The following is a 24,573-nucleotide window of genomic DNA, read 5'->3' on the forward strand; positions in this document are numbered from 1 at the left end:
AACCCATCACTAATAAAGACAAACTGCAAGCCATTGGTCCCTCCTACTCCTTTCAGACAACTTAGTATTCAGAACAAAATTAATTTAGGCCTATTCAGCTCATCCAGCTGCTTTGCAAAAATAATTACAATGCAACTTCTTCAGCTCCCTTCTTTCAACAAGTATATTCTTCTCTTGCATTGTGCCACTGCTCAGCCGCACCCGTGGCCCAGCTCACAAAAGTCTTGGCAGCTTTGGGATCTCAGGCTAAGAGCTCTCAATTAAGTCAAATACAGTATCTTTCAGTTTTCAAATAATTAAGGAGCTGAATAGTGGTCCTCTGAAGAAGTCACATTGTCAAGTTGATCAGCTGAACCTAAGAAATCCCTTGGTCCATCTAAATCAACCTACACTTTTTTTTTTTTAAATTAGCAGAACCAAAGAGGGGTATATATTTGTGAAATAATCATAAGCTTTTATGGGATAAACACCTGAAACCAGAAAGTGGCTCAAATCTTCCAGTCTATACATCAGGGGTACTGCCAGATCCAGTGACTATGAATTGAAGAGACACTGGTTGAGACTGGAAATAACAATGACACTGTTTAACCACCACCACCAATTAGCTTTCCACGAAAGACAGGTTCTTCACCACCAGAATTTTCTTCTGCTTAAAATGAAGACTAGACATTTTCTTGAAAGTAAGTTCTAGTTCCAAACATGAATGAATTCAGGGAAATTTTACCAACCTCTGCATGGAAACAGTTGCTGAGCTGACCACAATGGTTCTATAAAACTAAATTTACTACAGAAAGCTGACTATTTTAAAATATAAGACAACCTCACCACAAAGAAATGCCAAAACATATCTTCCCTCAGGAGCTGAGCTGGTTTTCTTTGTCATATCTCAAAACAATACCTCGTATTTAGGTATAAAGAAAGACATTTTTACCTGACAAATGATATATGACACTGTGTCTCCTGCCTTCACCTTTCGGCCTCCATGAGAGTTTATCCACATGGCAACATGCACATGTGGCAAACTTTTTTTGTCAGGATAATCCTGGGGGTCTTTTGTCAATGCCTAAAACATCAAAGGAGAAAACAAAAACATAGTGAGAAAAGTATATTTCTTCAGTGGACAGCTCAGAACTTTAAAAGACAAGATTACATAGCAGCTATTTTCATCCTTCTACTATTCACAAGTACATCTGAAACACAAAACAAGAAAGATGAAAAAACTGTAACAAACCTATTCGCCATATGTTAAACCCTAGGTACCAGTCCTTCAAACTTTATAAATGTTATTAATATAATAAAAGGATATTTTTACAATTACCAGCTGAAAAATGCATTAGAGTTCAAAGCAATTATGATCATAACGCAGTTGTTTCAAAATTAAACTAAATTGAGGATGACAATATTATACAAAACACAAGAACAGAGCCAGAGATTACCCTCTTTTTCCTGCTCCAGGTGAGGTCATACAGTAATCTGAATATTGTGTACCTAAGTGTATTTAACAAGCTCTGTAGCAAGAGGATACAACTGAACTTAAGTATTTCCATGTATCTCACACTACTAAGATTCCACAATGAGTTTTATCTTTAAATAAAATAAAATGCTACGTTTAAATACTTACTGTCATCCCGAGTCTTAGAAACAACTTGTACATTTGACTTAATAGATAAATACATTTTTTTCTAATGTAGTAAAACAGAGGAACTTTAGGAATTTAAAGTGAATATTTTGCTCTATATATATATATCTTTCACTGGGACACTAAGTTCTCTTAGAATATTTTCATCAGAAGATTCTTTTTTTAGGTCAACCACAAAATCCAGTGATTTCTGTACACTCATATGACAACCTGAACACATTTCTTTACTAACACAGTCTTACAGAGCAGACAGATGTCCAGCTGGCAAAAGAAAGAGACTTTGGGTGGACATTTGATAAATCTCTTCTATGAGAAGCACAAGAGGGGCATGTAATACCCAATTCATTGATGAAACACCCCCCCCAAACAGAAAAGGGGAGCCTTTGAAGTTAAAAATACAGGTTTTGTCATTGAGGATTCCCAAAAAAAAACAAAACCACAATGCTGTTACTAAAACTACTGTAGATAAAGCAGAGTATTTTACTTCTTATTGCAGGGAAGTCTTGCATGAGGTCTCAAAATGACTATTAGCTTTTTTCCTACGGAGCTTTCTAGGGAAATAAACTAACAACAGTAAGCTTTTATGAGGGTTTTCTAGAAAACAGAATATTTGATTCTTTTCCATTGCATTCTTCAGTTTATACATTTCAAGCCTGAAATATAAAATAACAACTTAGGAGAAAACTTCTCCTGAAAGCATCACATCATTCACAAAGTACAGAATGAGAATGGTGAACAGCAGGATGGGACAAGACACAAAGTTATTATTCTGCAGCCTCCAGACCCAGTAGGCTTTTTTTTCCCTCATATTGTAGGATCGTTGCAGTATCTCCTGAGTACCAAATAAAACTCCTGCTATTTCACAGCATAATAAGGATTAAAAATATTTTTGTCAGTAGTCAATACATTCAGTAAAGTTTTTCTGAGACAGAAAAGAGCTGTGAGATCATTTACCTTGTTTATTTCAAACTGATTTGCTGGGATCTGACCACTAACCACATTTTCGCCAATTTCTATAAGTCGCCTTTGAATATTTTCCACAATTATGTCTCGGGGCTGATCAGAAAGAATCTGACCAATTACATAGCTGCAAAAACAGTACAAAAAGTAAGAAAAGCTTGGCACATGCACAGCAAAACCATTACAAAAGACAAAATCCTCCCTTCCCCCAGATTATCGCTAGAAATTAAAGAGCCTACAGAAGAAGTCTGATGAAAAAAATTATAGAAATCTGCCAGGCTATTTCATGTGGTGTTTTATTTATTTACTTATTTTACTAAAAGCAAATCATTGCAAATAGTTCTAATGTTAAATAGTGATTTGGAATGGTTGAGTGCAACTTTCTATTTTCTGCTCCCACAACATTTTTTCCATTTATTATTCCACAGCAGGTATCTTAAGATGGGGGAGAAGAGAACATATCAAGTAAGCAAAGTCTTGCCTATTGCTGCAAAATGTGGTTGGAAGATCTGCCAGCTGCAGAAGAGTTAGTCACTAAAGAACACTCTCCAACATTTGTATAGCTTTAATTACTAATACATTCCTAACTTGGAAAAATTTGCTTCTATTATGATGCATCTTTTCTTAGAAAATGCAAGTCTTAAGAACAGTAAGCGTGTGGTGTATTTTTACAGATGTAAAAAGTATTCAGTTTTGGATACATTTGGACCATGAGCTGCTTAAGTTAAGTTTTCAAGAGGCAGTATACCATGTGAGTCAGCTCCCAGATGACCACCTCTCCACTCTCTCCAGTTTTCTATGGTGCTAAATGTATTACTTCTACTGAATTAAAGCATTAAAATGCTGTGTACAATGACAATTAATAAACAGTCAATCCAGTATCCATCATAATGAAGTATCAAAGGAGTCTCATTGCAAAAGGAAAGAGAAGCAGTCTTGAGGAAAGGTTTCACCTCCTCAGGCTGCATCCACTGTACTTCCAGCTTTTTTAAAAGGTGCTAGAAGTGCTGACCACCAGCTTCTTTATCTGTCTTTGAAAAAACACATCTGACCTAGAACCTATAACTCCAAATGCTGACAGCACCTACCATCTTCACAAGATTTCAGCTCTGGTTTATTAAATGGCATTTACAACACTGTGACAACTCAGAAGCACAGCTTCCACAGCAGATACAACACCAGACAGTGAAATTAGCAGACACTTGGACTTGCACAGGTATAACCTGTTACTGATGTCAGCAGGTAACATTTACCATTTCCCACAAACACTGATGTTAGTTACCAATCTGTGCTCTTCACAGAACAGCCACATAGTATCAAGGATTACAAATCAAGGATTGTTTAAAACAGGAAAGAAGACAATACAAAAAAAGAAACTCACTTTCCAGTCTGTTTTGCAAGATCACACCAGTCTCTCCTGACTATATCCAATCCTTTTAGTTCTTGTTTAGTTACGTATTTCCCATCTCCTGTTGGTTCCACAGTCAGAGCAGCATATTTCTTCTTCTTTAACAATAGCAAGGACTTAAAAATTCCATCAATATCTATTTCCAACAATTTGTAGAGCTTGTTCACTTCATTTTTGATCTGTAAATGCACCAACATTAAAAACAAATGCAGCAATTGAACTATGGACAAATTTAACTTCCATCTCTAAGTGCATTGTTAAAGTTTTAAAACAAGTTACACTACACACTGTATTTGCATACACATTTTGAAGACTGGTCAGATATAATTAATTAATTAATTACACAGCAGTAACTATGAGCTACTAGTAAAATTAAGGCTCATCCATTGACTTTTTCAGTATCTACAGTTCGGTACATCTAACTCCTTAACAAAATTAAGCAAGGCAGAGAAACATGGGATTGAAGCAAGCTTGGAGATAACTGACTCCAGCTCATTTTACTAGGACAGCTACTCCATCTAACCTCTCACATAAATGAAGCAAACAAGGGGTTTCGCAGCAGGGACCTACTTGCCAGGCAAAGACAAGAGATGGTTACACAGACAGAAAATGCAAATAGCCTTACAGAAAAGCTACCTTGCAAAGGCACCTTTCTTTCTTCTCCCTCTCACCCTACACCAGGGAGGGGAGAAGAACTATGACTGCAAACCAGAGCTCTGTGTGTGCATGTTCAGGAAAAACAAGCATAAGCAGGCAAGTGTTTCTTTTACTCTCCCCGACAATACACCTACCTACTCTACAGCCTGATTTTTTTGAGAGGAAAAGGTGCTGTTTTTCTGCACACAGACTGTGTTTTATCCATACACAAAAGCTTCAAATGGCACTTGATATGTTGTGTTAATATAGTACCAAGTATCTCTTACCTCTGTTCTAAGGGGACAGAATTGCAACAGCTCAAAGCAGCTCAAAACCTTCAACAACAAACTTTGGTTCCAGTAGACATTCACCCATCTACTGGCTTGGCTAAAAGTTTCCCACTTGCTTTTTTCATTTCTTCATATGTTTTTACTTTATGTTTTTCAACAGAGTATCTGCATGTCAGATGTCCTGTTCTGTCTCCATGTTCCATTCTTTACTTTCTTTCCCCTCCAGCTTACTTTCCCTGTGGATTTTCAGGATCTCCATATTCATTCTTAGTCAAATTTTAACCACCAACCATGAACTATCCTTATACCAACTATGGCCTATCCTTTTCTCATGTCTCACTTTGGTTTGATATGGATTCAAATTCTTTTGCCATCTAACAGTTACCATCACGATACCTTCAGCATAAAATCTCACTGGTTTTCTATCTAGCTTTAAACCCAGATTACCATTTTAACCAAAACTTTCCTTTAAAGCTTTCCATTTATGTGTATACATATGTGCGTACTTAATTTTTCTCACTTACATCTCTGGTTTTCCTATTGCTGGAATTACCATTACTTTGATATGCCCTGCATATTTTTAAGTTTTGAAGAACATAAGGCAAAACCATTTTGCCAAGAGGTTCATGTTTTCCTTGTTAAAACAGTCAAATAATTCCTCCGAATGTTTTTCCACAATTTTTAAAGTATTTTCAATCTTTCTCTTTTTACATTATAATAATTAAGTGCTCAAAAGCCAGCAACAGCACAGTCAGTACTGAATGTACTGGCAAATCTGATTCACAAGGATGCACAGAAAGTGAGAAATAAATTCTGCTGAGTAATGACTACAGGGGGCATTGATATAAATAATGGAGGGCTGGTTAAGGGTGGGAGAGAACACATGCATTAGATGGGGAAATTCAGAAAGCATGTGAGAGAATCTTCTCCAACAAAAACCCAAAATTATCTCTAGGAGGAATGCTTCATTGCTAAAGAAAGCCCATAAATTCACACTTTACATCAGAACAGGGGTACACTCACTAACTGCTCTCACTGTAATTGTTTGTATTAAATCTGTGTGCTTTCCATACAGTCTGCATTAAAGAAAAAGTTTAGGGAAAGCAATGTAAATATTCCTCTCCTCTGAACATAAAAGTTTGGGAAAAAAATTATTATGCAGTGGAGCAGTGACATTTCTTAAGAGTGTTCTTCATCAAAAGAGACAATTCTTTATCCTGATTTTTTTAATAGGAATTACTCAAAACAAGGCAAATGTAAATTACAGAAGTGTTTACAAAAAAAGCAACTGTCACTTTCTCGAGGAATAAACAAACAAACAGGAAACATATGAAATGAGACAGATATTAATCCCTTTTTTCTGCCACAGAGAGAATACTGAAAGCCCCAACTTCTGCAATTTTGATGCTAGGCTAGATTGTTCTGGTTTACAGATATAAGTTTATTCCCTTTTACAAGTTTCAAATATTGAGAATCTCCTGTTACCTTAGGATTGGTATAAAAATCTTGTTATGCAATGAAATGTTTAATTTAATTTAATCACTTTTAAAGATGCACAGAATAGCTGCACCCGAAAAAGAACACTCTGAGATCTTACTAATTCATAGATTCCATACATTGTGAAGTTCTTTCTTATGGCATATTCTCTTCTTATGTCACAGAGTCCTCTCAATATCATCTACTGCACTCAGAGTAACAACACAGACTTATGCAGGACAGCTTTAAAAAAAAAAAATCCTTACCTTATTCCCCAGCTTGAAGACCTCATCCAAATTGGTGCTATTAGTGTTTATCATAATGGAATCTGTGTCACCATAAATCACTTCAAGGTTCATCTAAGTGAAAAAAATTGCTTTGAAAACTAAAGAGAACCAATCCATATTCTACAAGTCCCACATAATGTTCAAGGTTCAAAAATATCATTATATATTTACTATCCCTTAAACATTAAAAAGCAGGAAAATGTAAAATAATTTTTTTACTGATAAGCCTGTACATTTCATTATAACATATTTGAATTTAAAGAGAATAAAGAAACTTAAGCTGCTGATATGTTAAAAAACCATGACCCAGTTGTGTACGTAATAGAAGTAGATAAAATTTTACTAAGTGAATACTAGAAAAATAAGTCAGTGAACAAGTCTGATCTTGAGAAACAGCAGGAACTCTGATCAGAAATAACTTTGGAGTGCGAGGCTCAAGAAGATCATTTCTACTCAAAGACTGCTGGACAAATTCAGACAAGGCATTTAGCCAAAGTGTTTGAAAGGTAATACCACAGGCAGGTATCCCATCCCATTCACAGCCATCACAATACTATTGGAAAAAGAAACCAAAAGAGAAAAAAATACCTAGATTCTCTATTTCAAACAAATCTAGTGAAAGCATTGGCTAGTGGATGACAGTAACTGAGAATCCCACAGCACTGTTCAGATTAGGCTGCTCTTCTTACACTTTTTCAGATTATGCTTCATATTTCCATCTTCCCACTCCAGTCTTTTAACTTCTCTTGTAATCCAACCACCTGTGCTCATCCTCCCTTGGGCAGATCTTTCAGGGAATGCTCCTTTTGGATAAGAATCAAGCTACTATGACCCACAAGTTTTATCTTCTCAGGTTGAACTATTGAATAACTCCACCCAGAGATGAACACTAACATTTACTGAACCCCTTCTCTTTGACTGACACTCTGCCCTTCACATCACTTCTGATTCTGATTCTTGCTACAATTTAAATGCACTGCTTGGAGAAGACTGTATTCAAACACCAGCCATACTTCCATTATACACTGGGATAATGGAGCAAATTCTAGACCAACTGAGGAACATAAAAAGCCTGAGGTACATATAAAAGGCATAGCAAGAAAAAAGGTGAAAAGAAAAATTGCCAACCCCAGTAAATGTCACAACAACAACAACAAAAAAATTGGCAGATGCACCGAATTGCATAATATTAATTTGAAAACAAATTGAAAACCTGACATTTTCAGTGGTGGAAAATCAATGCAGCTGTAAAAACTGCAACATGGCTATGTCCATGTTACACTCCACAGAGTCAAAAAACCACCCCATGACAGACTTTAAAGGATGCCAAAAAATAAACCATAATAAACCACTAGAACACATGGTGTAACAGGTCTGTGAGTAAACTCTAATTAGCACTGTTGCTAATTTGCTTGAAACAGTCCCACATAGGCTTCAAGCAGGGTCCAGATCATATCTGTGGTAGGAAAAGAAAAAAGCTATAATCCATCAGGAAGGATTACATTTGTAAACCAGGCATCCTAAGATGTGATTTCAGGTCTGTTTGGGTTACAGTTCTCTTGGAATAAAAAAATTTCACCAGGTGTGCTCTTTAAGTGTTGTTGTTTAATGAAAATGCTCAGCATTACCTTCTGCACCATCTCCTTGGTATGCATCAAAATCTGAAATAAAAAAAATAATCAAAGATTAGTGTATGATATAATTACAGGCTAACACATGCAAACATATCCATTAGGTTGCTAACTCCAAATGCTCTCACCTTTCAAAACAAAGCAAACCACCTCTCTCCTGGCAACACACAGTCACCTCAATACTCCTATTACATGAGTAAATTCTCGTTTGACCTTGTATTAATGCTATTATTAACTCCCCTAAAACAAGATTAAAACAAATCTCAAAATTGCATGTGCATGCACACATTCTACCTTAGGGGAAAAAAGAACACTGAATCAAATGGCTTAAACACAACTCAATCAGCAAGTGCTAGAATTAAGTCTCTTTCAGTAATTTAGGTCAGTTGTCGCCTTCATATCCATCATCCGATCTCTTGAAGCCATTGAATTTTTTCCCAAAAGCATCCTCTCTTATTCAGTCCAGTCTGGATGGTGCTCACTTAACAAGACTTAGTCAAAAGGTTGATTACTCTTGTAAGAATCTCAAAATGGGTCATCAAAAAGCAAACTCTTTACGGAAACCAGAACTGGGACAAGGAGCTGGGATAAAGACAGGATACAGATGTTGATTCAATAGGCAAATCTGTGTGTAACCAGGCTCATTTCTAAGCCAAGAGTGCATCCCCAGTTCCCCAAATGCTCTAAATAGCACCTCTCTGAACCTGAGAAATAGCTACAGACACCTCATGTGACTAGGGTCCTGCTTCCATCTCTAACTGTAACCACAGTGGAGGGTGGGGAGAGCACACCATCTGAAGTCACAAGTACAGCTGTAGCACAAAAAAGGGACAATCAAATGAGCTTAATGAAAAAATTTGTAGTTGCAGCAGCAGGAGGAGCTTGGTGAATTCTGCACAGCTGCCTGAGAACCAACATCTGGTCCATTCCTTCAGTCACTTGGCCATGGTTCCACTGTACTCCCCATTTCCTACTTATCAACATCCTGGTGCTCTGGCACACAGCTCCAGATTCCACTTCCCAGGTTTCAGTCCTTTCCATTGCCACTCAGCATAAACCTCAGTTCTTCTTCAGCTAATCCTGCTAGTCAGATATATTTATACTTTAAATTTTGTTGAGGATTAATCAGAACCACATGCTACAGCAATGACAGATCAGAGTCTGTTAGGTGAATCCAAACAATTTAGAACTCTAAACGTAGTCAGGCAACATACTACTTCAAAAACTCATATCAAATTTAGTAGCCAAGTCTCAGTTTTATTATTTTTCACATGTTAAATTGCGAAACTCCTTGGCCACATTTGCCAAAAAGTAGAATTAAGACTTGTAGTCAAGAAGCCTGTGACAGGCAGCTGAGCACTAGAAACTAGCAAGGACGAGGAAAGAAAAGGAACAAACAGGCAAGAGCTGTCCATGCTTAATGGGAGTAAGATCATCTTCAGGGAAATCTCATTACTTTCAGAGTCTATCATGAAGCCAAGAGTCTTGACTATTGTGATGCTGACTGTAGCTACCACACCAAGGAATTCTGAAACAAAGGTGCTACATAACAGTACACAAACAGGATGACAACACTGTCCTTCCTGTAACACTCATGGCAAGTGTCTTTAGTATTTCAGATCCTTCATGAAACCACAGTGAAAGAAGGATGCTTTTTCAGTTTGTTTTCAATTATGCACTGAAAGCACTTAAGGACAGGTTCAGTTCCAAACTGTGATGTAACTTTGACACAGCTGACTCACAACGAATGTCCTTATCAGGGTTATTCCTCAAGCACATATGGATATCCATGGATTTACACTCTCTGGGTCAAGTTCAAAACATCCAGTTGATTTAAAAACCATCCACTGATGCTGCAAACTAGGCACTCAGACAATGTGATGCCTATGCTGTGCTGAAGCCTAAAACTGCAGAAAGCTCAGCTGTCCTCAGCCTTCTTTACAGAACAGGAAAATGGTGAGCCTTAACTGCAGATTCCTGCCAGGCTGTACTTAGTGCTGAAATCAGACACAAACAATTTAATTTTAATTGGAAGCTTTAAAAAAGGTTTTCCACTTCTATTCATCTCCTAGTGAGTGATTCAGACATTCGACCCCACCACCCTTCTATGGAGTATTGAAATTATTCTAAAGACATATCACTGGTACATGATATCAAATTTCATATAAAGTAGTCAAAATTCCAACATATTCACCATCCCACAACCCTTCCTCTCACTTATTAGCTAACTCCTACAGAGAAAGGTTATACCTCTCTCTTAGTACTCCAAAAGCAAACAGGAGTCCCTGAAACAAAACTGAAAAATTGAACAGAAAGGAAGAGTCTACATTTAAAAGAAAGGAAGGCCTATCATTTTTCCCTTGATAAACTCTGGCATTTTCTACTTCACTCTCTGAAATAATTCTATCTATTAATAATGAGAAAGATAACTTTTCTAAAAAAAAAAAAAAAAAAAAAAAAAAAAAAAGGAATACCCCCTATTAAAAAAATTATCTGGCTGTGCAAAAACCATTCCTCAATTGTCCCTGACGACAGCAGTGGGTGTAGGTAATCACAACAAGAGGGTCACAGACGAGTTGGCTTCATCAAGTGACTGGCATATGCTAGTGCCACCCATTCTGACAGGAGATCACTTTTAAGTGCCAACAGCTACAAAACAGAAGGTTATAAAGTATTGCTAAATTCATTAATAAGGCAGTCAGTAGTTATCTGATTTCACAGCAACACCTGCATATTTATCCTCTCATTACCAATTGGATGATGGAATTTTTTCAAGCACATTTCAAAAATCTGCCAATTTCAAGTGTAGAAAAAAAATAAACTTTGTAGTTAATTTTTCCCTTAACAAAGTACAGCTGTTGAGAATAATTGTTCAAGATCTTACCCTGTAATGTCAACTGCAGCAGAACAAAGAGTATTTAATTAGCAAATCTATCCAGTAATTCAACACCTATTATATAAAATGCCTTCGTGATTTTATTCAGGATAATTTGCTAAGAGGGTTATTACTGACATTCAGATGAAATTTAAAATTCCTACGCAAGTCGAGTCATAATAGCAGTAATGATCCCCCCAATCAGGAGATACTGTGTCACACAAGGTTCTTTAGCAATGCAGCAGCCCATTTCCTGACTTCTTAATTCCTGGGCTCAGCTCAGTGAGAGCCCTTCATGCCAATATTTCAGTCAGCAATACATCCTTAATGGGACTCTATTAAAATACCTAGAATAAAAGTGACCTTTTTTTTTTTTTGTTCAAGAGAATGACAGCTCTGCTATCATATCAATCTTGAGCAGTTTCTCAGAAATGCACAGCAGAGGAAGGGAGGTGGGAAGACAGAAGAAAGAAGGAAGAGAATAGGAAAAATGGTATTGGGTAGTTTCCTTTTGCAAATAATAATGCACTGCTTATGAGAGCTGGATTGTCCCCTATTGCAGGCAATCCAAGTAGGAAGAATTAATTGCCTGGCAACCCATCTGTACAGCCATGCCCCCTCCCCTCAGCAAACATATACTTCTAAAAACCTGTGAACTTCTCAGCACAGTAAACATCTGTGAAATTCTTTTAACTTTTTTCTTGTAAAAACAAGACTAGCAACACACATTCTCTCACCCATGAACTGCAAGTCAATATAAACTGAAAGACTGTAATTGTAGACAAGCAGTCATCAAACTGCAAAATTCTCTGTCCTAATCCTACCCCAAATTACTAATTACTTAATTAAATGAGGTTGTGATTTAAGACAGGGGATGATTAAAAATAAAGAACAAATTTATTATTATTTATTAGATCAAGTATTTTTAAAGATTCCGTATTTAAAAACCTCTAAAGAGTACCTTCTGATGAGAGGATGCTTCTGTGGAAACAAGCTAAAATACCAGAGTTAAAACCCAATGAGACAGGATACTAAACTAACAGGCTGATAAAAAGATTTCTCATGACAACAAACATTTTCTGCAGAATCCTGGGATCACAAACATGAAGGAACAGAAAAGAAGACTTAAGAGCAGACTGGAAAGAATGAGCACAGTCATTACAAAAACATTGTCCCAGAGAGGCATACCCTAGAAAATAAAAAGAAAATAAAAAGAAAAACCAAAATCCACACTGTTTGTGCATTCACTCTGCACAAGGAGAAAAACAAGCAGCCATAAGACCCTAGAAAAACCTGTATTTTGGAAAACTATCTGTAGTTATCTAGAGTAAATCTGATATATTTTTCCACCTCACTTGTTTACTTCTGCAATTATACAGTAAGAAAATAATTCTGCCACCTGCTTTAGTAATTCATATTAGCTACTCCTTTCCATGGCACAGAGGAATAAATGGGCTGGAAAAACTGTGTTCCAGTAACATCACTCACTAATCTAAATAAGAAGTATTTCTGAACCTCTGAATTTTTGCAATCTATTTATTGGCTTTGCTAGGATTTTGTCTTAAGTAGACTTTAGCACTGATAAACCATAGCCACAGGATGCTGCAAAAAGATTTTGTTAAGGAAGATTTTTGAAAAAGGTTTCGCTTGCTGGACAAAAAGGCACATATGCCCTAAGCATAAGTGAAAGAAAGAGGGAGGCCTCATTTGCCACAAAGAAGGGAGAATTACAATTTAGTCTTTTTATCAGACAATGGACTTGATTTAGAAAAGTTTGAGTGATCAGATTGAAGTAGTTAATAAATAAGTTTGTTTCAAAAAGCTTTTTACTGAGTATTTGCTGTACTCAGACAATACATTCAAAGTTACATTTCTTCAAAATGTACACTTTTATGAAACATTAACAGCATCAGAAATACACCCCACACTGCCAAAGTTTTCCCTTCCATGTTGTTTTTGTTTTTCTTCAGAAATGCTGAAGTTAACTGTTCACACTCCACCCAGCAAAGCTGACAGACAGAAATAAAATTTTTACAGCTTCTGTGTATAAAACCAGTATTGGCTGGAGCACCAGAACCAAAGGGAGAATGGTTCCACGGGCTGAAGCAGTGTACACAAAGATCCAGTGACATGTGCTTGCATGCCAACAAAAGGCAGAATCTTTTGCCTCACAAACAACAGAAAACACACCAAAAAAAGCAGCAACAGAAACGTGCTGAACACAAAAAAAGTCATGTGTACCTTTGTCACATTTTGACAAGGAATGCAAAGGTGACAGTAAAACACAGATGATGATGCGAATCAAATTACAATTTGAAGACAATGTTCCCTTGGTGCCAGAAACAATTATAGCCTTAAAATTCTACAGTACTTCTATTTCAAGTATTTGTGGTGAGCTTTCCTCAAAAGAATGGGAGAACAGGAATTAATTTCTTATTATAGTGTAAAATTATCAGGTTTTCTACAAAATATATCACAAACCATGCTAAACTAAAGCAAATTTTGCCTATTTTGGAAAGGGTTATTTTGGTTTTAGGATGAAAGAAAGAACAATGAAACATACTCTCAAAAGCACTGAATGAAAGTAAAACTGAAAAAAAAAAAAACCAAACCAAAACAAACACTCCCCCCCCCAAAAAAAAACCAAAACCCAAACAAAAGTCCACACAAAAACTTCTGTGTTGGAAATGATTTTACAGTCTTGGAAACAGAGAAACAGAATGCTCAACAATGAAGTTGATCACTTGAGTGCATAGAAGGTAACTGACCTGGCTCTGACCCCACTTCCCAGAAGTGTTCTGTGTTCCCAGAAGCAGTGGGAATACAATGTCCATGCGATAACTAGCTGTGAAAAATGTCAGTACAGCCCAGGCACCTCCTAACCCTCCAGAGAAACCAAACACAGCGACAGTTCCTAGAGAAGCACCAGGGCTCACAGCCCACCCAGGGAGTTACTTTCTTTCCAACTCGTTCAAAACTGAACACCTACAACAAATAAAGGCACAGGGACCCCTGTTTCACTTCTGGAAGAAACAAGATCCACAGCATCTAAAACCCCTTGAAGAATGTGGTACTAAAACAAATTTTGGCTCATTAGCTTCTATGATTTTTTTTTATTCCAAAGCATTAAATAAATCTATGCTCAAACTTAACTGTAAGATGCAAAGTTAGCTTTGCCTAATAAGACAACTGCAACTGTATCAAAAGCTAACTGTATCACAAATCACAACTAAAACCACTTCTAATTAAGCCAGAATACGACAAGCATCATCTACTGTTTCCTAATAAAACCAAAACATGTGTTAAGTTATTCAATATTTAAATGCATATAGACAAGTATATTCTCCTTAGAGAAAACAACTGCATTTGTTTCAGTGGAATGAACAAACATTTAGACAGGAAATCTTTGCTTTGTTTCCCAAACTGAACAAGTTTAACACATTCAGCAAAAGATAATCAGGCTTTCACTGAAAAAAATGAAAAGAACAGTAAATAATTGAAATTAATTACTTGTAAACCAAGGTTTCCTGTTTAGTCAGACAAGTCAGAACCCAGTCAAGCTTTAAACCAGAGCACAGAAATTTTCCTCTGAGTAACTGCAAAATCTATTCCAGAGCAGCAAAAATAACTATATCATTCTCCACATCAGGTTTAAAATTACAATGCTAAAAGTTATCTTTCAAACATATAAGGAAGTCTCTCAATCTTGAAGTGACAGAAAGGGAATTATTGTCCCATCTCCAAGAAAAGTTACTCTCATAGCCACATAACTAGAAGCCCTGGAGAAATCAGGCAGTGTGTGGAGAAGACAGTTTTTCAAAAACATCAAGTATGTCTGTAAACTTGAAAAGGGAATAAAACTAATATTCCAAAGACCAAAACATTTTTAAGCAGTAGATAAATTCAGTGCACTATCCGAGATGACAACAAACTCCCTGAGAATCAAATCTTCCTCCCACTTTGTTTCTAGTTTGTTTTTTTTTTTTTTTAATAAAAAGCAGAAAACAGGATTTAAAACTTTTCTAATGTTCTCCTGGTCAGCATCTTTTACGTAACAAAACCACAAGTTGTGTCCTTGAAGAAAAAGGACAGCCTGGGAGAAGACAAGCAAGTACTAAAGGGAGAAACAGATGCAGAACACACTTGCTACCTGATGAGTATTCTCAAAAGTAAAAAGCCTTCTACTGAACAATACAACCTTTTTCCTGAAGAACCATAGGCATTTTGCAATAGCTACACTGGACAGAACAAGGCAATCCCTGACTAGATGCAGGCACTATCCACAGAAAACGATCCTGACATTTTATAGAAGACGAGAGGACATGCTACTCTTGGTAATGAATAGATTGTGTGTGGATGTTGTGTCCATCAAAAAATCTTTATAAGTGGTTAGAACAGCTTTAAAACTAAACTGTTCTTTCATTATGACTAAGTGATTGTCTATCAAAGCAGCATTTATTCAAATTCAGAAATGTATTTCAGCCTCTAATTAGCCTCCAAAGAAAGTTCTCTTACCTAATTTCTTAAATGTCATGCAGGATTTCCATAAAGCATATAATTTTGTTTCATTAAATTAGATATATTTAGACAACACGACAGGTGTTTTTATAGAGTTAAACAATACTTATTCACCCTCCATGGTTGCAGCTGGTGTCAGCACCAAGAACTTCTTGGATAAGGAAGGATCCATTTGCCTAAATGGGGCAAAATTATCTGTGCCAGAGGCTTCCCAGACTGGTAAGGAAAGCCTTGAACCAGGACTGAAGGGGCAGGAGTGCATGTTCATGATGGCAAGCAAAGGGTGGGATATGCAGTGAGCAGCAAGGACCATGTAACCAAGGGTTACTCTTTGAGCATATCCATGGGAACAAGGGAGTGTCTCCAGGACAGTGCTACAGACTAAGCTTTTGCACTTCCTAGGTCATCTCTCTACTCTGAAGAAAAGAACCATTCTGAGATACTCCAAAATAACCTGTTTTAGATCTGTCAGACTGTGAGCCTCTCTGACTAAGGAGGGAGAAGTTCCTGTGCATTCAGCTTTCCCACCTATACTGGGATGTTCAAGGTTCCACCCAAGTTACTCAAATGCAAAAGGTAAGAGACAGGTGCATATGAATGCCTAGAGGGTTCACAACTGTACTTAAAAAAAACTCAGCTCTATTTTAATTTTTCATTTACCCTCAGAGTAATAATGAAAAATAATTATATGTTTTCACAATATGTTACTTGCAGGTTATTTTACAAATGTTTACGGACTTCTCTCTGCTGTCAGCATGGAACATCACTCCCTGCCACACTCTTATTTTGCATCTAAATCTTCAGTCCCACAAGCCCATCTTTTGTTAGGTTACTTCCTCCAAGCCTTCAGACATAGCTCAGGGTGCAGATTTCTCATCTCTTTTAGCAGTGTGGTAAAAGCCTTCTTAGGTGGTGCCAGGAACGAAAAAACCTTGTAAGAAGTCACTGAGGGTGAACTTGGTCTGTTCAGCCTGGAAGAGACTGAGGGAGACCTCACTGCAGTTACAACTTCCTCGTGAGGGGCAGAGGAGGGACAGGCACTGAGCTCTGCTCTGTGGTGACAGTGACAGGACCTGAGGGAATGGCCTGAAGCTGTGCCAAGGGAGGGTTAGGTTGGATATCAGGAAAATATTTTTCACCCAGAGGGTGGTTGGGCACTGGAAGAGGCTCCCCAGGGCAGTGGTCACAGCACCAAGCCTGAGAGAGCTCAAGCAGCATTTGGACAATGCTCTCAGGCACATGGTGTGACTCTTGGGGTGACCTGCACAGGGCAAGGAGTTGGACTTGATGATCCTGATGGATCCCTTCCAATTCAGCATTTCCTGTGATTCTATAGAACAGTTTCAGCTCTACATGGCACACCTAACGTTTCCTGCTTCAGGCAGGACCTAGTGATTGCTCCAAAGATTTGAAACTATGATGAGGAACATGCATGGCTAACAGCATGAAGTCTCAGTCATCTTTCTGATTTGTTCAGTGTGACCTCTTTACAGCACATGATGAAGCTGGATTGGACACAGATGGAAAGAGCTCCTGACAGACTGTCAGAGTCAGACACAGTCTTTCTAGATTATATCTTAAAAATGAGCTTCTTTTATTCCCTAGATATGTCTGACAAAAAAAACCAACAATCAACCAAAGCCCAAGACAGAGTTCCTCAGGACATGAAAGACTCTGCTAGAGCAAAGCAAGCATTTACAAGGCATGTCAGAAATAAAATCTACTAGCCTACCAAACAATTGTAAGATGTATAATGTAGAAATAACTTTTATTTTAAAAAGGGTCATTTAAGCTTTTCAGCTATTTTTAAACTAACTACAAAAGAAAATTACTAGTTCACAATCCTAAATTGCTTGTTAAATAGGGCTTGCAACTCTAAGTCAGTAATAGGAACTGTAAGGTGGGTTGGGGCAACTTCACCTTCCAGATTTTTCCTGTAGGGATGTTCTGGGAAAAAAAGGGTCCATGTCAATGGAAGCTATGGCCTATCCACAGACATTCACCATACCATATATATCATAATCACTTAAAGTGCTAAGGATGGGAACCATATTTGATGCCATAGAGCTCCTGCAGAAAGAAAAACATGTTCCATGACACAGTTTTGGGAGTACTCCAATTGAGAAAAGCTGAGCTTCATGCAAAAGCAAATTCCTGAAAGGGACCACCTTATTATCAGCCTTCAGGATTTCACCAGCTAATGGTCACTTGGGTCAATTACCTGAAATTGTAGTGTAGGCATTTTTAATACCATTTGTAGTCTGTCTCATAACCCACAACACTTGCACTGCTTTTAAAATCAGAACAAAGTTAGATGCTTATCAATGCATACAGTTAAATTTTTCAGGACTACGAATTTATGCAAAGAAATTACAATTCCAGAAGTTTCTTTTATGCATTAGTCTGTTTTTAAGCACTCCACGTACAGCCCCCCCATTTCAGTATTTAGAGTTTTGAAATTAACAGCAGTACGGCTTCATTAGTAATGAAGCCAAGTTGCTAAGCTGTCATTGTACAATCCCACAGGACATGGATTTGTTTGTTACTTGTAAAGAATATGGAAATTTGAAGACTAAGAAAACAGACAAATGTATTTAACCTTTCAGCATGACCCTCTAGGAATCCAATCCAAATACTGACTTTTAGCCACATAACAGATTAAAGTAGTGGAGTTTTGCCACTCATTCAATCCACATAATTCACATAAAAAGATACTGCTCAACAGGAATACATTTCTATTCTAATGATGGAAAAACCTTAATTACAAATGCAACTTAAGCATGCTACCTCCATAAATCCATTACTACAAGAGAGGCATGCTGATTATTTTTTAAATCTTTAATTTGTCATTTAGACCTACTGTTATCTCATTTGTAAAGAATTCAAAATACATTTGCACAAAACCAGATTTCTAAAACATTAACAATGTTTATAAATGTCTCACTTATTTCCCTACAATTTGACAGGACTGATTTCGTGCTACATACTTTAACTCAATCAATCTTCGACTTTAAAAATTTTCATTTAAATTCTTCATCCCACAAATTCTGTTAAAGAAAGAATATCACAACCTAAAGGTTTTGTTTAATCTAAAAACATAGCTAATAAGCTTTCCTACTTCTTATTACAGGAGTTTGAATTGTTAAAAAACTCAGCTTTCACTCATATGCCTTCTTTCAAAGCTCTCTTTTGCTCTCATTTTTCAGTTAAAGTAGAAGGCACCAGCACTGATTTACATTATTGTCACACCAGTCATTCAATATCCTCATTAGAATTATATCTGAAATGAGACCTGCAGGGCCCTGAGTTTTAGTGCCAACATAATAATCCAACCACAAGCACTGGTGGACAGGGGCTTGATTTCATCCACTGCTATTACAGATACAAATGTTGCTAAGCTCCTTTCTAATGCCCTTGGATAACTACAGGTGCCTAAAATAACAAACAAACAAACCAACCCCCAAAACAGAAGCAAAGATAGGGATATGCTGTTGGAATAAAAATCCCTGTAAGAATTTGCTGATGTTCTAAGGCCTAGTTTGAATTAGGAAAAAAGAAATAGACTTAATTGCAAAATCACAGGCTGGCTGAGGTGAGAAGGGACCTCTGGAGGTCACCTGGTCCAGCTCCCCAGCTCAAGCAGGGCCACCTGGATTGTCCAGGGCCATGTCCAGACCAAGTATCTCCAAAAATGGAGACTCCACACATTCTCTGGGTGAGCTGTGCCAGGGCTCAGTCACCCTCACAGTAAAAAAGCATTTCCTGATGTTCAGATGGATCTTCCTATGCGCCTCAGTAAACAAAACCAAACCAAACACACACAAAAAAATCTATTATTAGAATGACACAAATACCATGAAAAAAGCCCATACATATTCCCTTGAGAGGGCTGAAGAATATCAAGTGCCCATTAAAAAATCAGAAATATTGCAATTTTTACAGATTAAAAATACGTGAACTCCACTGCATTTAAAAAAACCAACAAAACACGCCTGGCCACCAACCTCCAAGCCACTGAAGAGATATTGCTGCTTTCTGAAATAGGTAACACTAATTTTGGTAAGTGTTCATAAGCTGTGAAACAAGAAACCTTAAGGCATTTTCCCAGGAAATACACATGAAAGATGGCTGATAAGAGAACACCTGTTCTCTTCTGCAGGTCATGCTCTTTTCTGAGACACAGTACCCTGGAGGTACTTTGTATTTACAAACCTGGACATTTATTTTGACCCTATGCATACATACAATTATAGGAAGATACACACTTTAATATTCAAACTCAAGAACCAACCACAATTTGACCAAGATTAATGAAAATCTTACCCTAAAATATGATCTAGAATGGACTTCACTGCATCTTTCTCGGGCTTATAACCTTATGATATTGGCATCTCCCATCATAAAGTGCTGACATGAACCTTGACAGTTTTCTCCTTGACCATCACTTTATCATTGTTCAGATTAATTCTATTTAATTATAACAGATCCCATCCACCTGAAATATGATTTTTTTTTCCTAAGTTCTGCCTTTTCATGAGCACTTGTTCTCCTACAATCTATTATATAAGAAACTGTCAAAAAGCTGAAATATGGCAAATTCAAAGTATTTGAATATTTATTTGATTAAAGTATAGAAGATTATCCTTATTTCTTTAAAGTACAGAAGATTATCCAGTAGAAGAGAAAGGTAATTAACATCTAATTTCAAAGCTTTTCAAATGAGCCTCATCCCAACCACAGTAAGAGTTCTACACTAAAGAAGTTTCTCATTTTCATTCAAAAAGGCACACCTGGCAGACCAACAGTAACCATAGGAAAGAGAAAACAGAAGACAAAGAGGCATTCACATCAAGCAAAAAACATGTTCCCCACTTTCTTCCACATGTGCTTGCAGTCCTATCATCAACTAAGTAACATCTGACTAAATGAGGTGCACTCACCCTAACAGAGAGAGGTAATTTAACAGGTTAGATAGAGGAGAAAAGATATTTAAATTGCCTGGAAGCTGAGCAATAAAAACAACTTACAAAGTCTGTAGCATACAGACTTCTAGAGTGATTTTGAAAACGGTTTGCCGACGCTGCTGGTGGTTGAATTTTCAAGCTTTAAAACAAAATCAATGTGCAGGTAATTTTTCAACAATGGCAAAGCAAAATCTCCAGGCTAAGCTGGTGATTTACAATGGGCCTGTCTTTCACCAGGTTACAAAGTCCTCAGCACTAACACAACACCATGTGCAGTTGGGACTTCTGCAAAAGATGTTGTGTACTTTGAGAGAACATCTGCTGTCTCTGTACTCAACATTTTAATTTCCATATACTTCAAGCATCCTTTTCTCCTAAGGCTTTCCACTGTGCTGCAGAAGACATCATAAGCAAAAGAAGGTGGGGAGAAGGTGGTGGGGGAAAGACCAAAGACTTCTACAGGATCCTGCAAGGACATAAGAAGTTTTTCAAGTATCTTGGTAATAAAAGGAAATGGTCCATATATTCAAAGAAAATACCAAAAGTTGTTACCAATGCAGAAATTCTGAATTATTACAATATAAAAAATACTGGCTAGTAATGAGTGTTCAAAAACTGGGTTAACTTACATGGACTGAAAATCATTTTGAGGCTCATGGCAGAGTCAAGCCTACTGAAAAAGCAATGATCCAGGAAAAGCATTAAAAACAGCAAAGTCTTTACTTGTCTTATCAAAGGATGGCATTTCACGAAAACTATATCTGATCTCAACAACAAGCAATATTTGATGGGCTTATAAGGCAGATCTTCCATCCTAGTGCTTCCCTATAGGGAGAACAGACATAGCTAAATCCAAGAAACATAGATGTCCCATGAATCCAAGCCAGGAGTTCCCAGTGAACACTTGGAAGGAGGAGGTTACATTTTAAGATAAGCTGTCCCTCACCCCCGCTCTGCCAAAATAACAGATGTATCTTGGAGCAGAAGCAGCTTCAGAAAAATACTCCAATTGCTGCTCCTGCTGCGGAGACAGGAATTTATGATGGGCTACAGGAAGCACCCCACTGGCCTCAACTCTGAAACACCAATGAGGGCTGCACTGCAAAGGACTTACACACTGTGAGGGACAGCCAAGCATACCATAAAGCAAGAACACCAAATTACAATCTTAATCTTTCCTCCAAGCCCTGTATTTTCAGCCCTCAGCATAGATGGTTTTTCCCCCCACGAAAAGCATTAGGTGTCAAAAGGTTCATAGACTTGGTTCACTGATTGATTCCTAGTCTAACTGATTTGTAAGGCTAATTAAGACATGGCCAAACTGTGTCCATGTCTTACTTAACACTGGTGTTCAAGCAAGTATCACACAATCTGATTAAAATTGACTAAAATGTCTTACTTCAGTAATCACTTAGACAGAATGAATTTTACATTAGCAGGATCAAGCACACGTCAGGCCTCAGTGGAAATGAAAAGGGCTTATAGTAATAGGATTTATAAATCCACCACATTAGGTTAATGGCTAAATGATTTACATGTAACTTTTCCCCCTCCTCCTCACCCTTCAACTCACACACAAAAAAAAACTCCTATATTTGGCACTTTTAACGACGAGTGTCAAGGCAAAAACAGACGTTCTTTTTAATTAGCTGAAAATTAAAAGCCACAAGTGATCCTTCATTAACTCTTTCATTGCAGAAATAATGAATTAGATTTTTATAAAGCCAGAATTCTTGAAGACCCTAATGAACCTTTTCAAACAACCACAACAAGTTATCTACATGCGCATAATGAGCCCCAAATGGTTTGAGCCAATAAATATGCAACCGATAAAGTGAGATCCTTATTCCTTATAAAATTGTCAGTAATGGGAGTTCTTCATGTGACTATTTTCAATTGCAGAGAAGACTCTAAAAGCCCTTGCTCTTTCTCAGCCAGTAATTCAATCCAACAGTTAGCAGCAGTTACTAATGACACTGGAATATAGATGGCTTAAAGCCAATCCTCCCTCTTTGCAAGTGCTGGAATGTCCTACACCATGTGGTAAACCAGGTGCTTTGTTTTGTTCTTTTGGCAGCTGAAGCTTTCATTTTCTGAAAATCTGAAAACAAAGTCATTCAGCTGAGCCCCTGCAGCAGCAGTCACTTGCATCTGCTTCACTCACTGGATACAAACACGGAGTAACTTCATCTGCAAATCCTACCTGTCCCCCATCTCTCTCAAAAGCTAATACTAGGTCATGTGGGAAGAGTGAAAGCTCAAGCTAAATGCATACCGCCCTTATTTTCAGCAAAAATTAATTAAAAATTGTCAGTTAACAAGGTCGACATTTCTCAGTGATACGGTGCTTTGCATTTTCAGGTCACTGTACAGACATTAGTAAATGAATCCAGCAGCAGGATTAAGGTTAACTGCCGAGACCATATGTTTTAACATAATTTATCAGGCATCTACCTATTGTCACCAAGCACAATCACCAACTGACCTTCCTTCCATGGCATCAGGAGGCCTGACAAACAGTGGAGCAGCACCCCTCCTCTCCCTTATAGCCCAGGTTAGGATCACAGTGCCTCCCCACATCAGGGGTACCAAAATGTCTGGGTTTACAGACATCAGTCTGCTTCTCTAGGGAAATTACCACAAGTTGTTTTTGTTCCAAACAAGGACTGTGTTAGATGAAAGCACCTCAGAAGGAAGTGCCTGTTTTCCAGCCCTGGCCTGGTGGCACGACAATAGCAGCAGCAGAGCCTGTCCCCAGTCCTCTCCTCTCCCTTGGCCCTCAGGGTATCAGGTTCACATTCTTTCCCCACAAACACTTGTCCCGTGTCACACAAAAGAGTGACCAACAAACCTGATACAGGGCCGTTAAATTCAGACAGCAAGGCACCACACAATGACCTTTACAAGAACGATATTAACAGGTGGCTGGTGTCTAATACAAATAATTATATTACACTTCAGCAGCGTGGACCAAAGTGGAAACACATTGTCTTGTCATCAGCAATTGAATAAGCCAAAGCACTGTTACTAGAATACCCTTTTAACACTCCTCTGCTCCCTCCCCAACTACAGAGAATACCTCCTGTGGCAGAGCATGGCTGATGAGCTCCCAGATATGTCACAAGGTATTTAATTGGAAAATTTCACCAGGGTGTCTGACATTTCCCTCTCTAAGCAAAACAGGCATCTCCCTGCCAGTCTCTGGAGACCACACAAATAAATTCAAGCATTGCTTATGAATTTACAGTCTTTCCTCTTGGAAGCAGTCCACTGGAAACACATCCCAACTTCAATTAAAAAGAAGAAGCTCAGCTAAGTCCTTCAAAACCCGTAAGAGAAACCAGTACAAAGTGATCAAATTAATTGCCCCTTCCCACTAATTAGTTTTCCAACATCAATCATCTCAAGTTAGCAACAGTTTTCACCAACCTTTAACCCCGAGACCCATTACTGTTTTGACAGGGCAGGCAGCTGGGGCAAACAGCCGCAACATTTTGGGATAGACAGCGATTTCTGACAACATCTACAGCCAAACTGCACCTTGCTGGGTGCAGAGGGGACAGAGGGGACCCTGGCAGGGCTCACACAGCCCAGCACATGCCACTGGCAGCCCCGGCTGCAGCAGGGCCAAGCACCAGATCAGTTTCCTGTCAGCTGCAACACGGCCGACACTTAAGCTGCTGAAAGGCTTCTCATTCTTCGCTTTAGAAAGGGGAGGGCAGGTTCAAGGACACTCCAGCCTGTCTGGAGCAGAGCAGGGAGAACGATAGGAAATCACACCTCAAAACAACAGGGTAAGTGGTAACATACAGCTCAAACATCTACACACGGATGGTCAAAGCACTTGGAGAATTAAAAAACCTGCCTACAGAGAAATACATTGAAGAAA

At 37.9% G+C, this 24,573-nt stretch overlaps 1 protein-coding gene across 6 annotated transcripts in view; it reads right to left on the reverse strand.

Moving 5' to 3' along the window:
- POLA1 (DNA polymerase alpha 1, catalytic subunit) overlaps nt 1-24,573 on the reverse strand; it is a 183,029-nt gene that overhangs the window by 108,628 nt on the left and 49,828 nt on the right. For all 6 annotated transcript variants that reach the window (XM_085050135.1, XM_085050127.1, XM_085050113.1 and 3 more), the window contains exons 27-31: nt 8,325-8,357; nt 6,676-6,768; nt 3,981-4,186; nt 2,594-2,726; nt 932-1,063 (exon numbers count right to left, since the gene is read on the reverse strand). In XM_085050135.1, coding sequence (XP_084906261.1) covers nt 932-1,063; nt 2,594-2,726; nt 3,981-4,186; nt 6,676-6,768; nt 8,325-8,357 — 597 coding nt within the window. The remainder of the gene's footprint in view (nt 1-931; nt 1,064-2,593; nt 2,727-3,980; nt 4,187-6,675; nt 6,769-8,324; nt 8,358-24,573) is intronic.

The sequence above is a fragment of the Lichenostomus cassidix genome, chromosome 1 (genome assembly GCF_008360975.1).
Source record: "Lichenostomus cassidix isolate B80296 chromosome 1, HeHo_3.0, whole genome shotgun sequence".
Classification (NCBI taxonomy): Eukaryota; Metazoa; Chordata; class Aves; order Passeriformes; family Meliphagidae; genus Lichenostomus; species Lichenostomus cassidix.